Genomic DNA, 15,994 nt, shown 5'->3' on the forward strand with positions numbered 1-15,994 from the left:
GCCTAGATCAGTTAGTAAACAAGGTTGTATGTGGGTCATCCTAGTGTCCTTCCTCTGCTCCCAGGTTTATTGTAGTCAGTACACAAATGTCTCCACTGAAGGAGTTAACAGGATTGCTACAAGGTTTGACTACAACCCCTACAAAGACTACATTACTACTTATTACAAGGAGAATACTAATGTCAGCAAATTGCCACCACAAGTATATCACATGTGGTCTGACCAACCTCAATAAATGAAATAAAACTTTTGAGCCATTGAAAAACATCTTTGTGGCCCTTGAAGAGCCTACGCTCTCCATTTATTTCAAACTTCGGCTATAAAAAAAAGAAGAAGAAAACTGGAGGAAAACTGCTTTTATTCTTTATTCAGATTGGAGTGGTGCAGTTTGTCAGAGATCAGCTGTTCTTCTCTGGTCTCAGCTCTGAAGTCCAACCCCTCCCACCTGAGACACCTAAGACACCTGGACCTGAGCTACAACAACCTGCAGGATTCAGGAGTGAAGGATCTGAGTGGTTTTCTGGAAAGTCCCGACTGTAGACTGGAGACTCTGAGGTCAGTTCACTGACTGTTACTGTTGTAGATCTTAGCTCTTTGATCCACAACTGAACCTGATTGATCTTCACTCAGAACTTTAATCATTAACTTTGATGTGATGAATGAAGGATGTTTGAAATAGTTGTTGTCTCATGTTTCCAGTTGTTCTTCTCTCTCACTGACAATGATTCTTCACTTTCAGCTCATTTCACTCAGTCCTCATCAATAATGTCTGATCACTTCACTTCAACCGTCAGGGGGTTTGTCAACAGGTTTGTCTTCAGATGAATGTGTGTAGTTTTAGTTTCCTGAGACCAGGACCAAGAAATACCTTAGTCTTGGATCAGGACTGGACCCTTAAACTCTGATCCAGTTCAGTCCTGAATAAAAGTGTTGGAGTCAGTGTTTAGTCCAACATGTCTGATCAGATATTGATTCTATATTGACAGACTGTCCTGAAGTCAGCAGCAGTGATCAGTTTTACATGAAGAGGTGAATGAATGGTGTACTTCTTTTATTCTTTGTTCAGATTGGAGAACTGCTGGTTGTCAGAGATCAGCTGTTCTTCTCTGGGCTCAACTCTGAAGTCCAACCCCTCCCACCTGAGACACCTGGACATGAGCTCCAACAACAACCTGAAGGATTCAGACCTGAAGGATTTGAGTGGTTTTCTGGAGAGTCCAGATTGTAGACTGGAGACTCTGAGGTCAGACTCTGTTTTATTTCTGTGCTCAGATGAATGTGATGGGAAAGTTGTGTTGACATTGAGCTGCAGACATGAGGCTGATATTATACTGATCCACACTGAGGGTCGTCATGGTGACGTCCGTTTTCTTCTTATCTGGTTTTAGCCCAGTCTCTGTTTCTCTTCACATTCCAATTCCACTACAGAAACACATGTAATGTGTCAGACAATCACTGATCTATAATCAATAGCTGGTGGCTCCTCCTCTTTCCTGAGGCTCTGTGATGTTTGTAGTGAAATATTCAAAGCCAATATGGCATTAGAGCTTGCGTTGCCATGGATCTGCTGGATGGATTCAGTTTGGATTCACAGAGTCCAGACTCCATTGGATTTGATTCAGTCAGAGATATTTCACTTACAGTTTCTATTTGTTTGGATATGAATGAGATTCTCAGAGAACTGAAGCTGTAAATTGTTCCTCTGACCTCCTGCATTATTAAAAACATTAATGTTCACCATGCATTTATTTTATTTTATTTTATTTCATCATGTGTAGAATAAAAACCAGTTGGCTCTTTGTTCAGGTGACACCAGCAGCTCTACACCTGAACTCACCTGAACACATCTGGTTGTGTCCACAACAGGAGTGTTAAACATCAACCTCAGCTTTTATGAGTCCATACTGGATTATTCAAGTGAAAAGTGATTTTAATGGGAGAACAGATTGTTTTCCTTCCAGCCCAACATCCCATAATAAGAATCTGTGTGTGTGCTGGTTTCAGCTCTTTGAAGAAGTTGGAGCAGGTTCAATGTGTAAAGTCAGTCAGCAGGTTTTTCTGTCTCTGAGCTTCATCAGCTGCTTCATTCAACATGTGTTTCTATCACATGTTTGTTGTCATGAAAACAGAGATCAGCCTCACGTGTTTCTTGTCTTTGAAAACTTGAGCATTGTTAGTAAATCTCTGATCAGTGTGGCTGCACAACATGAGTTTGTATAGATGGAGCCACAGGTGGAGCTGACAGGTGAAGAGGTGGAGTCACTGTGTCTGTGTTGAAGCAGCAGCAGCTTCTCATGAATATTAATGAGCTATTTTCTCTCTGTGTGACTGTTTAACCTGCTTTCTGTTGCTTCAGCTGTTGGACTTTGATTTTTAGGGTCCGGGCAGCTAAGCTGCCGGGAACCTATTGTATTCCTAGGAATTCTTCTTCTTCTTCTTCTTCTTCTTCTTCTTCTTCTTCTTCTTCTTCTTCTTCTTCTTCTTCTTCTTCTTCCTCCAAGGAAGTCATACTTCCCATGGGCGAAAACTCACCAAAATTTACAGAAACATCCAACCCCATGCCAGATTTACTCAACTCCAAGGACATGTGCCCCCCCCCCCCCCCCCCCCCCCCCCTCCTAGGGGGGGCACAATAAGCGTTTAAATTTAAAAACTTTAAAAATTCCTACCAAACCAACGGTAGATGCTAAAGTTTTGAAACTTCACCACAATGTAGCCTCAATACTGCTGAAACTTTTGTCCACTTAAACTCATTACAAATTATGAAGTCCATCACTCTGTTTTTTTCGATAACTGTAAAACTTTTTAAATGTATCTCCTCCCACAATTTTTGCTCAATTGACACCAAACTTGCTACAAAGCATCTCCAGACTGTCCTCCACAAAACTTGTTTCTCGGATTTCTGATTAATCAAAAATTGAGCCTACAGTGCATGAAAACGTTTGACTGTAAACAGTACTGTAAACATATACCATCAAATTTTTGATAAATACATTTTCAATCTTCCTGAAAAAAAAGAGAATATTCTGGAGTCATGGTTGATGAAGTTTGGCAAATGTCAGAATTTTATCTCAAAAACTGAATTTTCTAGAACATTTTGAATTCTGCTCTCATGGGAACAACTGCAGTCAATGTGAGGTTGGAATTTTTAAACATCATATTTTCTCTTATGAAGCAAAACATGTATCATTAAAAACAAATCACCAACATTTCCATGCTGTCAAGATGCAATTTATGTATTATCAGATTTTTGTTTAGATAACTGAATTTCTGACATTTTGACCATTTCATCACAACAGCTGCCCGGGCATTGACTCCCTGAGTCGATAAATGAAGCTACACAGCAAGTCTCACTAACAGCTAATTAGCTCAGTGAGTTAGGAGCTGGTTCTTGGTGTCAGAGATTGTGAGTTCGAGACCCAGCAAGGGTGATGATGATGATGATGATGATGATGATGATGATGATGATGACAGATCAAAATGTCAGATGTCCTCAACATGAAACACAAGACAGTTGTACTGATGGTGGCAGTACAGCAAGCCTCTAAATTGAAAAATCCAAATAGCTTGGACTGGACCATGTACGAAGGCTCCTAACATCTTAGACTCATAGTAGATGTTTGACAAATACATATCAGAATTTTACCTCAAAAACTGATTTTTCTTTTTACTGTGGTTTCAAATCTGCCTGCACGACTGGCTTACTCAATTTGTGAAGCCACTGTTGAACTGCCACTTGTCAATTAGCTCAGTGTGATAGACAAAGGTCTTTGGTTCCAGATATTGTGGGTTCAATCTTCAACTGGTGCAAATTGAACATTATAAGGTCAACTGTCCTGTCTTCCTATTCTCCTGTTTGTTGCTCCAAAATTAGCCCGGACCCGACCCATTGCTGCGCAGCAGCTATAATCTAAACTTGTTCTTTCTGAAGCTTCTTCAGCTCTGAACAGATGAGACACTGAACGCTGTCAACAAGGAGCTTTGTCCTCAACTGCTTTTTTCATTTATTCAGATTGGAGAGCTGCAGGTTGGCAGAGATCAGCTGTTCTTCTCTGGTCTCAGCTCTGAAGTCCAACCCCTCCCACCTGAGACACCTGGACCTGAGTGACAACAACCCGCAGGATTCAGGAGTGAAGGATCTGAGTGGTTTTCTGGAGAGTCCAGACTGTAGACTGGAGACTCTGAGGTCAGTTCACTGACTGTTACTGTTGTAGATCTTGGATCTTTGATCCACAACTGAACCTGATTGATCTTCACTCAGAACTTTAATCATTGACGTTGATGTCATGAATGAAGGACGTTTGAAATAGTTGTTGTCTCATGTTTCCAGTTGTTCTTCTCTCTCACTGACAATGATTCTTCACTTTCAGCTCATTTCACGCAGTCCTCATCAATAATGTCTGTTCACTTCACTTCAACCTTCAGGGGGCGCTGTCACAAACACATGTTAGAGCAGTCTTCATTTTGTTCACAGAGATGATCTGAATCTGATCTTAAAGTCAGAGCGTTTGACTCAGATAAAGACTTCAGTTGAATGTGTGTAGTTTTAGTTTCCTGAGACCAGGACCAGAGGTGGAGTAGCCAAAAGTTTTACTCAAATAAGAGTATTGTTACTTTATAATAATATCACTCAAGTAAAAGTAAAAAGTAGCCATCCAAATATTTACTTGAGTAAGAGTAAGAAAGTACTTGGTGAAAAAACTACTCCAGTGCTGAGTAACTGCTGCTGAGTAACATTTTTAGGGCTGTTTTCGACTAAGGATTTTCATAGTCGAATCTGATTCGGCAGATTTTGCCGTAGTCGACTGATCTTCGAACCCTTTTTTTTTTTTTTAGATAGCAGCAAGATCTTTTTTGCGACTGTAGTGGCAAACGTAGATTTTAATTCCAAAGCCACTCGATTTATTAGCAGTAGGCAGGTACAGTTGGCTCGACTCGTATGTTACTGTCTTGTGTTCCTTAACTAGCCTACTCACAAACCACCGAAGAGTCAGGTCGTAGTTTCGTTGTTTTATTTCTCGTTGCAGAATCCAGTATCCATTAATACACACCATTCCAAGCTTCTCTTGGCTTTCACAACGGTCCACAACAGTAACATCTGAAATTGACGGTCAAAAAAACTTTTTTTTCCTGTACCTATTACCACTCTGCTAATCCACGTCTTGTACTTTTTACAAGTTCTTCAAAACAAAACAATGCGCATGTGCAGCGCCTCACGCAGTATGCATGAGCAGCGCCTACTTCAGGTGCTGTGGTAAATTTGACCTCTATGCAATAAAAGACAATAATGTATAACACAACCACAACTAATATAACACGCTGTAATCTACAGTAAAACACTCAACTTTCTTTAACATAATATTGGCTCCTACAGCGACTTTTTCCCGTTTCAAACAAAAGAGCTAAGACACTCAACGTGGTGAAGGACAGCGGTGGACACAGATAAACCGGGTAAAACATGTAGTATCAAAACAAACTGAGGTCAGAAGGACTCGACAATCCGTAGCTACAATACGTTGTGTGTTTTAATAAATCCTGTGACACACAGTGTGACCGCGGCACCGGCAGAGTGACAGACAGGTGCAGAGGGACGAGATTACAGCTGTTCTCGAAACTCGAAAGTCGGAAAAAAACGAGCTCCTCTTCTGAAAAACTCTTACGAGGACTAATTAATCTCTCTAACCATCAGAACTATGACACATGAAACGGTAAACACAGCTGATCGATCGGAAAAAAAATTCCGCTTGAGTTAATTTATTTTCCGTGGTTGAAAGCAGGTTCTTGAATGTAACTCGGTCAAAGTCAGACGTATCCTCACAATGTTTTGCAGTTCTGTTAGGTCATGCATGATGTAGGCTACATGCTGACAAAGTTAGACATATTAGACTTGATTTTAAACTCTCCTCTTTCTGCCACTCAGTGAGCGTTCTGCAGTAACTTCTGAGTACCGGTCCTGTAGTGTGCTGCTCACTTCCGCTCATTTGAAAAAAAAAAAAAAAAAAAAACCTCCGCTCATTTGATTGTGCAACTGCAGTGGGTGATTTATTAATAAGTAGTAAGAAGCTAAGACTAAGACTAAGATTTTGTATCACAATCAGTGTTGTGCTAGTTACTGAAAAATAGTAACTAGTTACAGTTACTAGTTACTTCATTAAAAAAGTAACTCAGTTAGTAACTCAGTTACTTAAACCAAAAAATAATGCGTTACTGAGAAAGTAACCTTTTCGTTACTTTAAAACGTTTTTTTTCCAATGCTCCCATTAAATAAAGGTTGATTGAAATTCCCTCTAACCCTCATTTCAGTTCTGTACTGATGCTGATGAAAAAACACATGTTTTTATCTGTAAAATTTTACCATCATCATCATCATCATGCTGCATGATGTCAGCATGTAGGCTACAGCAGCTTGACCTAACAGAACTGCAAACAAATCTCGAGTTACGTTCAGAACCTGTTTTCAGTGACGGAAGTAAATTCACTCCAGCGGTATTTTTGTTTTGTATTTTTTGCTGTCCCCGCAGCGCGATCGTGTCAAGCCGTGCAGGAAGTCAAACCACGAGAGAATCCGGTCAGTTTTCAAAATAAAACACATTCGGAACAGCGGCCCCTCAGAAGGAATTTTCGGACTGGCAGACCGTCAGAATGGCGGTCCTTCGGAATGGGGGGCGCCCCCCGGTCCAGTCCTCTTCATGTAGCGTGTTTGATTACGCGTGGGACGCTAGAGGGCAGCCACCAAGTGCTTAGTGTCTGTGCTCTGTTTTTCTTTCAATTCAATGAAACTTTATTGATCGCTGAAGTGTGTGCCGCTGTAAAACCTCACCAAAAGGAACGGAGTAACGCAGCGTTTGGTAATGGAAACGGAGTTACTGATTTTAAAAAAACGCGTTGCGTTATTAGTTACTGAAAAAAGTAACGGCGTTACTAATAACGCGTTACTACCCTACACTGATCAAAATAGGCTTTTTATAACGAAAAAAGACATATGGAACAATTTATGCTCAGCAGCCGTGGGCACCCCCTATAGTCAGAATGGTACGGTCTTGGTTAGATTCAACTACGAGGTTCATAGTCGAATCAGACCTCTCCGAATCGAATTGTTGAATAGTCGACTTCTGGAGGTCAGCCCTAAACCTTTTATTTGTTAAATAATCAGCGCATTAACGTAATCAAATACACAAAAATATAAAACAGCAATGAACAAATTCAGATATTATCAAATAACAACACTTAACAACTAAGACAATACATTTAATCTTTACAAAGTAACAAAGTAAAGCAAAGTCAGCCACAACAACTTACATACAGTATGCATACAGAGGTCTATGAACTGCCATAAACTCTTTGTGTGTGTGTGTTACCCTAAACAAACAGATCGCGCATTGGATCGATAAAAGGTAGCGAGTAGCAAGCTAAATGTAGCTCAATGTAACGGAGTAAAAGGACCGCTTCTTCTTTTACAATTATACTCAAGCAAAAGTAAAAATAATTAATGTTGTACTGCTTTTATACTTTATTCAGATTGAGGAGCTGCAGGTTGTCAGAGATCAGCTGTTCTTGTCTGGGCTCAGCTCTGAAGTCCAACCCCTCCCACCTGAGACACCTGGACCTGAGTGACAACAACCTGCAGGATTCAGACCTGAAGGAGTGTTTTTTTGGAGAGTCCAGACTGTAGACTGGAGACTCTGAGGTCAGACTCTGTTTTATTTCTGTGCTCAGATGAATGTGATGGGAAAGTTGTGTTGACACTGAGCTGCAGACATGAGGCTGATATTAGACTGATCCACACCGAGGGTCGTCATGGTGACGTCTGTTTTCTCCTTCTCTGGTTTTAGTCCAGTCGCTGTTTCCCTCTCACATTTCACCTCCACTACAGAAACACATGTAATGTGTCAGACAATAACTGGAGGACTGGAGACCAGAAGGGAGGCCGACCGCCCACTGACGACCCAGGACGGGGATTGGCTGGGTTACCACCTGGCCACTGGCAGCAGGAACCTGACAGATCTCCAGTTGGATGCTGGAGGTGGGGGCCGGACTGACCACCGGCTGGACACTGGAAACAGGAGCAGGACGGGCCTCCTGCTGGACACTGGAATCAGGAGCCGGACGGGCCTCCTGCTGGACACTGGAATCAGGAGCCGGACGGGCCTCAGGAGCCGGACGGGCTTCCTGCTGGACACTGGAATCAGGAGCCGGACGGGCCTCCTGCTGGACACTGGAATCAGGAGCCGGACGGGCCTCAGGAGCCGGACGGGCTTCCTGCTGGACACTGGAATCAGGAGCCGGACGGGCCTCCTGCTGGACACTGGAATCAGGAGCCGGACGGGCCTCCTGCTGGACACAGGAATCAGGGGTGGCGTCAGCCGGGACCCCTGACACTGGAGGACACTGCAGCTCTGGAGGTGGCACCGGAGGATGTTGCCGCTCTGAGAAGGGCGCCGGGGGAAGCTGCAGCTCTGGAGGTGGCGCCGAAGGATGTTGCAGCTCTGAGAAGGGCGCCGGGGGAAGCTGCAGCTCTGGAGGTGGCGCCGAAGGACGCTGCAGCTGTGGAGGGGGAGCCGGAGGAAGCTGCAGTCCGGGGAGCGGCACCAGAGGAACTTGCAGCTCTGAGAAGGGCGCTGGGGGGCACTGCAGCTCTGGAGGTGGCGCCGGAGGACGCTGCACCTCTGGAGTTGGCCGAACTGCCAACGAGGCACAGGGAACAGGTGTTGGCCGGACCACCAATGAGGCACGGGGAACAGGTGTCAGCCGGACTGCCGATGAGGCACAGGGAACAGCAGGAGTCGGCCGGGCCGCCGACTGCCTCACCGCAGGTAGTGGTGTGGAGGCTGCTGCCCAGCCACTGGAGAACTTGAAGGCTGCGGCCCAACCACTGGAGAACATGAAGGCTGCGGCCCAGCCACTGGAGAACTTGAAGGCTGCGGCCCAGCCACTGGAGAACATGAAGGCTGCGGCCCAGCCACTGGAGAACATGAAGGCCCAGCCACTGGAGAACATGAAGGCTGCGGCCCAGCCACTGGAGAACATGAAGGCTGCGGCCCAGCCACAGGGGGGCATGAAGGCTGTGGCCCAGCCACAGGGGGACATGAAGGCTGTGGACTTGCCTGCAGAGTATTGGAGGGTTGGGGAATTACATCCCCCACCAAGTCTTGGTACTCTGGAGGCAGAAACTTGAGAAGCCATGGTGTCTCCATGACCCTGGCGTAGATCAGCTGCTTCCCTGTAATTGTTGCCATAGTCCTGCTTGCATTCAGCAACTATGCACCTAAGGCTGCAACACAGTTCATACCTGTCCTGTTTGAACAGGGAATCTGCTGGGTCCATTTCTTGGTCCGATCATACTGTCAGGGTTGGGGAGAACAGGACCCAAATGCAGACAGCCAGGATACCAGTTGCAGTTACACAAAAGGGGTTTATTTGTCACGAATCCACAGGAAACAGAGGAGCACATGAGGGAACGAGACACAGGTGGTGCAATTAACACAGGTGAGACACATCAGGTAATCACAAGCAGGGAGCACACAGGAGGACAGGACAAGGACTTCAAACTAAAACAGGAACTACACTAGGACAAAGACACAGACCATGACAAATAGAAAAACACAGAACTTCAAAATAAAACAGGGACTAAACTTAACTAAATAGGGGAACACACGACGTGACATGGTCTTTCCCACTCCACGAGGCCGAAAACTAAAACGCCAGTTTCCATATGAGTCCCAAAATGAAGATTCTTCCCTGACGATGACACCCGAAGAACGATTCAAGAGGGATGTTTTCCTTCCACTGGTGCAAAAAGAGAAAAAATCCGCACCATGAGCTCCCTTCAGAAAAATTTAATAGCGTGACGTTTCGAGCAAAACAATGCTCTTTTTCAAACTGCTGTATACTGGTACAGACAGGAAACTGCTTATATATACACATACAAAACAACCCTGCCAGGTGAACAATCAACCCAATTGGGGTAAACCATTTTGAAAAAAGAGGGGGGGTTTGTGACTTCTATAAACTATCCAAAACAAAAGAAAAATATAAATATATAATATAGGCAACAATACATGTTCATGAAGTACAAAGAGAAACATTTTTTTTGTAATGAATCTATAGAGTACAAAAAGGTTCATGATTTTGTAGAAAATAAATAGATAGGCAGAGTCGTAATATTACGTAGTAGGGACACAGCAACCTAACTACAATAAAGAGGCGCCTCTGTCTATGAATTTAAAAAGCACACAAGTGACCACCACAGGTGGATATACCGGTTATCAGAAAAAATATACATACATATATATATATCAACACACATACCAGTAGAAAAAGAGTAGATCAATGTTACATATTATAAATACATTTACACATACTGGTAGTAAAAGAAAACCCACAATGATGACCATAGTCAAATAGCAGAGAACAGGATAATCTATATGTTAATACCTACAGTCAATCAGAAAATAGGAGATACCCATAAGAGCCAGAGAATTACAGGCAGGGTCTAATATCAAAATCTTCGTTGAGCCCCTGGGAGCTAAAGTGTCCAGAGTATGAATCCAATACAGTTCTTGTTTTAGTAAAAGAGTGTTGATATCCCCCCCTCTATGCGGTTTTTTGATTGTCTCAATACCCACATATCTTAAGGTGGATATGTTGTGTTTAGCCTCTGCAAAATGAACAGCAACTGGGTTTGTGGCAACGTGATTTCTAATGTTGCTCCGATGCTCAGATATTCGTGTCTTCAGAGGTCGGGTGGTTTTGCCTATATATGCTAGGCCACATGGGCACTTAAGCATATAGATAACATTAGAAGTGTGACACGAGATAACACCCTTGATGTCAAATTTTTTACCAGATCGAGGATGGTAAAAATGTTTGGTTTTCTGAGAAAAGTTGCATTGTTGACAACAACCGCAGGGATAATAACCTGGAGAAATACTGAGAAAATGTGGGGGGGCTGAGAGGGGAGGGAGGTCAGCTCTCACCAGTTTATTTCGTAAGTTAGGAGGTCTTTTGTGTACCACACGAGGGGGGTTGGGGAGACACTCTTTTAAAATGGGATCAGTCTCAATAATGTGCCAATGTTTTTTAATAGTCTTTTCAATGCTGTTGGTTACAGGTGAATACTTGATGGCACAAACAACCCTGGGTGTATTGTCTTTTTCTCTTGTGGTAGAGAGGCATTCATCCTGTGACACATTAGAAAAACGAGCCGCAGCAGTCTGGATCCAGGAGTCTTTATAACCCCTAGATTTAAAACGTTGTTCTAGCTCTTTGCTGCGGACACTGAAGTCTTCGTCTGAGCTGCAGATTCTTCTGATGCGATTATACTGAGAAATAGGAAGATTTTTCTTCAAAGGTGTGGGGTGGTAGGATTCACCATGTAGTAATGAGTTTCTGTCCGTAGGTTTACGATACAGGTCAGTCTTAAGATAGTTGTTTTCTTTTTTTATCATGATGTCAAGGAAGTTCATTTCGTTATAGTCTGAAGACATGGTGAATTTTAGATGACTGTTCTTAGAGTTAATCAGTTCGTGAAACTCGAGAAGGAGGGTCTCTGGGCCTGTCCACAGAAAAAAGACGTCGTCAAGATACCTTTTCCAAAAGGAGATGTGTTGGAGGTAGGGGTTGTCCTCATTGAAGATGGCGTGTTGTTCAAAGTAGCCGACATATAATGATGCAAAACTTGGAGACATCCTGGAGCCCATTGCAACACCCGAGATCTGGAGAAAGAATTCATCACCAAAAAGAAAGGAGTTGGAGGTAAGTACTTCTTTAATGAGTTCAAGTAAGCATATGGTGCTTGGATGGTGTTCATTTCTTTTGTTGAGATAAAATTCAGTAGCCTGTAGACCACCCTCAAAGGGAACATTTGTGTACAGGGATTCAATGTCCATTGTGACTAGTATGTGAGATTCCTCAATGTGATTGAGGTTTTTAATAGTTTTGATAAAGTCAATGGAATCCCTAGTATACGAGGGTAGTGCAGTGACAAGGGGTTGTAGATGAAAGTCCACAAAGGCAGATATTTTTTCAGTGAGTGAACCAATGGCCGAGATGATAGGTCTGCCAGGAGGTATATCAACAAATTGTTTGTGGATTTTTGGTAAGATGTAGAACACTGGCATAATGGGGAATTTAACTGCCATAAACTCCAGTTCAGATTTAGTAATGTCGCCTTGTGTGCATAGGGTGTCAAGTTTTTCGGAGATATGGTTCTGAAACATCAGAATTATTCATACTCTGGACACTTTAGCTCCCAGGGGGCTCAACGAAGATTTTGATATTAGACCCTGCCTGTAATTCTCTGGCTCTTATGGGTATCTCCTATTTTCTGATTGACTGTAGGTATTAACATATAGATTATCCTGTTCTCTGCTATTTGACTATGGTCATCATTGTGGGTTTTCTTTTACTACCAGTATGTGTAAATGTATTTATAATATGTAACATTGATCTACTCTTTTTCTACTGGTATGTGTGTTGATATATATATATGTATGTATATTTTTTCTGATAACCGGTATATCCACCTGTGGTGGTCACTTGTGTGCTTTTTAAATTCATAGACAGAGGCGCCTCTTTATTGTAGTTAGGTTGCTGTGTCCCTACTACGTAATATTACGACTCTGCCTATCTATTTATTTTCTACAAAATCATGAACCTTTTTGTACTCTATAGATTCATTACAAAAAAAATGTTTCTCTTTGTACTTCATGAACATGTATTGTTGCCTATATTATATATTTATATTTTTCTTTTGTTTTGGATAGTTTATAGAAGTCACAAACCCCCCCTCTTTTTTCAAAATGGTTTACCCCAATTGGGTTGATTGTTCACCTGGCAGGGTTGTTTTGTATGTGTATATATAAGCAGTTTCCTGTCTGTACCAGTATACAGCAGTTTGAAAAAGAGCATTGTTTTGCTCGAAACGTCACGCTATTAAATTTTTCTGAAGGGAGCTCATGGTGTGCGGATTTTTTCTCTTTTTGCATTTACTCCTCGTTGATCCAGCACCCATCCCAATTGGGCCTACGATGTGCGTGTCTCTCTCTCTTTCCTTCCACTGGTGGACTCTGCCATCATGGGCACTAGTGTGCGTTTCAAGCTGACAGAGTCATTCTACAGTCTGTTCGGGTTCATTTACGGGAGGAAAGAAATGAAGAAGGCAATGGAAGCTGGAACACTTGAGAAAAGCTGCAAGAAAATGGAGGAAACACTTGGCGACGTGGATGCTGAGGAGCTTGTGCGCGAGGTTGTGGCTGCTGTCACCACTGTGCCGGTAGAGGAAAATACTGGCCTGCAGATGTTGAGCTACATCTACACCAACAACCTGCTGGACCTGTACCCAAACCTCAGCATTGCCCACCGACTGATGTTGACAGTTCCCGTGACTGTAGCAAGCAGAGAGAGGAGTTTCTCTCGCTTGAATGGTATTAAAAACACACCTGAGGTCAACGATACTGCAGGAGCGGCTGTCAGCCCTGGCTCAAATGTCAATTGAGCACAACGTCACAAGATCACTCGACAGAGATGACATAATTAGAGCATTCTCTGCACTGAAAAACAGAAAGGGCGGATTTCTGTAAAGGGCGAGTCTGTCTGTTCTTTTCCTGCACGCTGTCCGTGGTGCTAAAATAATGCGGAGCACGTTGCGCTTACGAGGCTACTTTTGTTACCTATTTTCAAGTTCAGATGATTGTTATAGGTGTTATAGTTTTGCTTTTGGATTGTGATAAAATACCTGTTTGTGTCTTAAAATGCAAATAAATATGAAAAATGTATTCGCATTTTGTTGAAAACCAACTTCAATACTCGTTTTTTCTTCCTGCTAATTCCTGGTTTCTTGCCCTCAAAAGATATTAACACTTGGTCACAATGTATCGTTTTAAGATCATGCGCGTCCCTGGGAGGCATGATGAGTTTAGGCTACTGTATCATTTCAGGTTTCAATACATCAGAGACGCATGGTCGCAAACATATCGGTAATTAAATGTTTTATAGGGCATCATATGCAGCATTGAAACTGGCCCCCAGATGTCCAAAGGCCGCCACTGGACTGGACTTGCAGATTCGCCATATTATGCAATTTATAAATCGACAAAAGTTGTATTTTGTTCAACATTACATCTAAAATTAATAATTTCACTCATAAGATGTGTAATAAGTAATAAGTAATGAGTCGGTGGTTATGGAGAAATAAAGACATCCTTCATCAAAGATCATACAATCTAATGATCATAGCTATGCCTAGGTCCCCAGTTGGTACCCAAGATGGCGCTCACAACAAGAACGTCATGTGACTGATAAGCATCTATAGATGGAGCCACAGGTGGACAGGTGAAGAGGTGAAGAGTCTGAGTTGAAGCAGCAGCAGCTTCTCATGAATATTAATGAGCTGTTTTCTCTTTATGTGACTGTTTAACCTGCTTCCTGTTGCTTCAGCTCTTGGATTTTCATTTTCTAAACTTGTTCTCTCTGAAGCTTCTTCAGTTCTGAACAGATGATGAGAAATTGAACGCTGTCAACAAGGAGCTTTGTCCTCAACTCACGGCTTTTTTCATTTATTCAGATTGGAGAGGTGCAGTTTGTCCGAGATCAGCTGTTCTTCTCTGGTCTCAGCTCTAAAGTCCAACCCCTCCCACCTGAGACACCTGGACCTGAGCCACAACAACCTGCAGGATTCAGGAGTGAAGGATCTGAGTGGTTTTCTGGAGAGTCCAGACTGTAGACTGGAGACTCTGAGGTCAGTTCACTGACTGTTACTGTTGTAGATCTTAGCTCTTTGATCCACAACTGAACCTGATTGATCTTCACTCAGAACTTGAATCATTGACTTTGATGTCATGAATGAAGGAGGTTTGAAATAGTTGTTGTCTCATGTTTCCAGTTGTTCTTCTCTCTCACTGAGCTCTCACTCAGCTCATTTCACTCAGTCCTCATCAATAATGTCTGTTCACTTCACTTCAACCTTCAGGGGCGCTGTCACAAACACATGTTAGACTGCTCTGTAGTGTTAGGCCAGTCTTCATTTTGTTCACAGAGATGATCTGAATCTGATCTTAAAGTCAGAATGTTTGACTCTGATAAAGACTGACTGGTCTGAAGCCATCACATAAGATGTGGGTGGGTGGGGTTTGTCAACAGGTTTGTGTTCAGTTGAATGTGTATAGTTTTAGTTTCCTGAGACCAGGACCAAGAAAGACCTTAGTCCTGGACCAGGACTGGACCTTTAACCTCTGATCCAGTTCAGTCCTGAATAAAAGTGTTGGAGTCAGTGTTTAGTCCAACATGTCTGATCAGATATTGATTCTATATTGACAGACTGTCCTGAGGTCAGCAGCAATGATCAATCAGTTTTGACATAAAGAAGTGGATGAATGTTTTATTGATTTCATTCTTTATTCAGATTGGAGCACTGCAGTTTGTCAGAGATCAGCTGTTCTTCTCTGGGCTCAGCTCTGAAGTCCAACCCCTCCCACCTGAGAGAACTGGACCTGGGATCCAACTGGGACCTGCAGGATCCAGACCTGAAGGATCTGATTGATCTCCAGAAGAGACCAGACTGTAGACTGGAGACTCTGAGGTCAGTTAAATCTGTAGTTGTTTCCCTCCAGATCAATCAACTCATGAAGGAAAAATGGTTGAGCAGTTTAACTGGTTTCTTTTCATCATGTAACTTAGATCCATAACAAGACATTTAAACATAAAGACACATAGAGGTTCGGTTAAACTAATTATTTAAAGGGACAACGAGGAGTTTTGGAAAGCGAAGTGTTCTCACACTACATTTACCATGAGCCTCTGCACGATGAAATTCTTGGACCGGCGCAAGACGGATGTCTTGCCAAGAATCTTTTCATTCATCAAGAATGAAAGTCAGAGGTTGGAAGACGATCAGATACCGTCGTAGTTCCGACCATAAACGGCGATTCGGCTGCGTTATTCTCATGACCCGTCGGGCAACGTCAGCGAAACCGAAAGTAAGGAAACGCTGGTCGGC

General features: G+C 42.8%; 1 protein-coding gene across 1 annotated transcript in view; it reads left to right on the forward strand.

Annotated features, from left to right (window-relative positions):
* The window catches only part of LOC310992310 (NACHT, LRR and PYD domains-containing protein 3-like), a gene marked incomplete at both ends in the record, with an annotated part of 31,843 nt that overhangs the window by 15,128 nt on the left and 721 nt on the right, over positions 1 to 15,994 (forward strand). The window contains 4 exons of the mRNA XM_083980324.1: positions 373 to 555; positions 1,067 to 1,243; positions 14,564 to 14,737; positions 15,401 to 15,577. Coding sequence (XP_083836450.1) covers positions 373 to 555; positions 1,067 to 1,243; positions 14,564 to 14,737; positions 15,401 to 15,577 — 711 coding nt within the window. The remainder of the gene's footprint in view (positions 1 to 372; positions 556 to 1,066; positions 1,244 to 14,563; positions 14,738 to 15,400; positions 15,578 to 15,994) is intronic.

The sequence above is a fragment of the Trachurus trachurus genome, assembly GCF_905171665.1.
Source record: "Trachurus trachurus genome assembly, chromosome: 10".
Taxonomy (NCBI): Eukaryota; Metazoa; Chordata; class Actinopteri; order Carangiformes; family Carangidae; genus Trachurus; species Trachurus trachurus.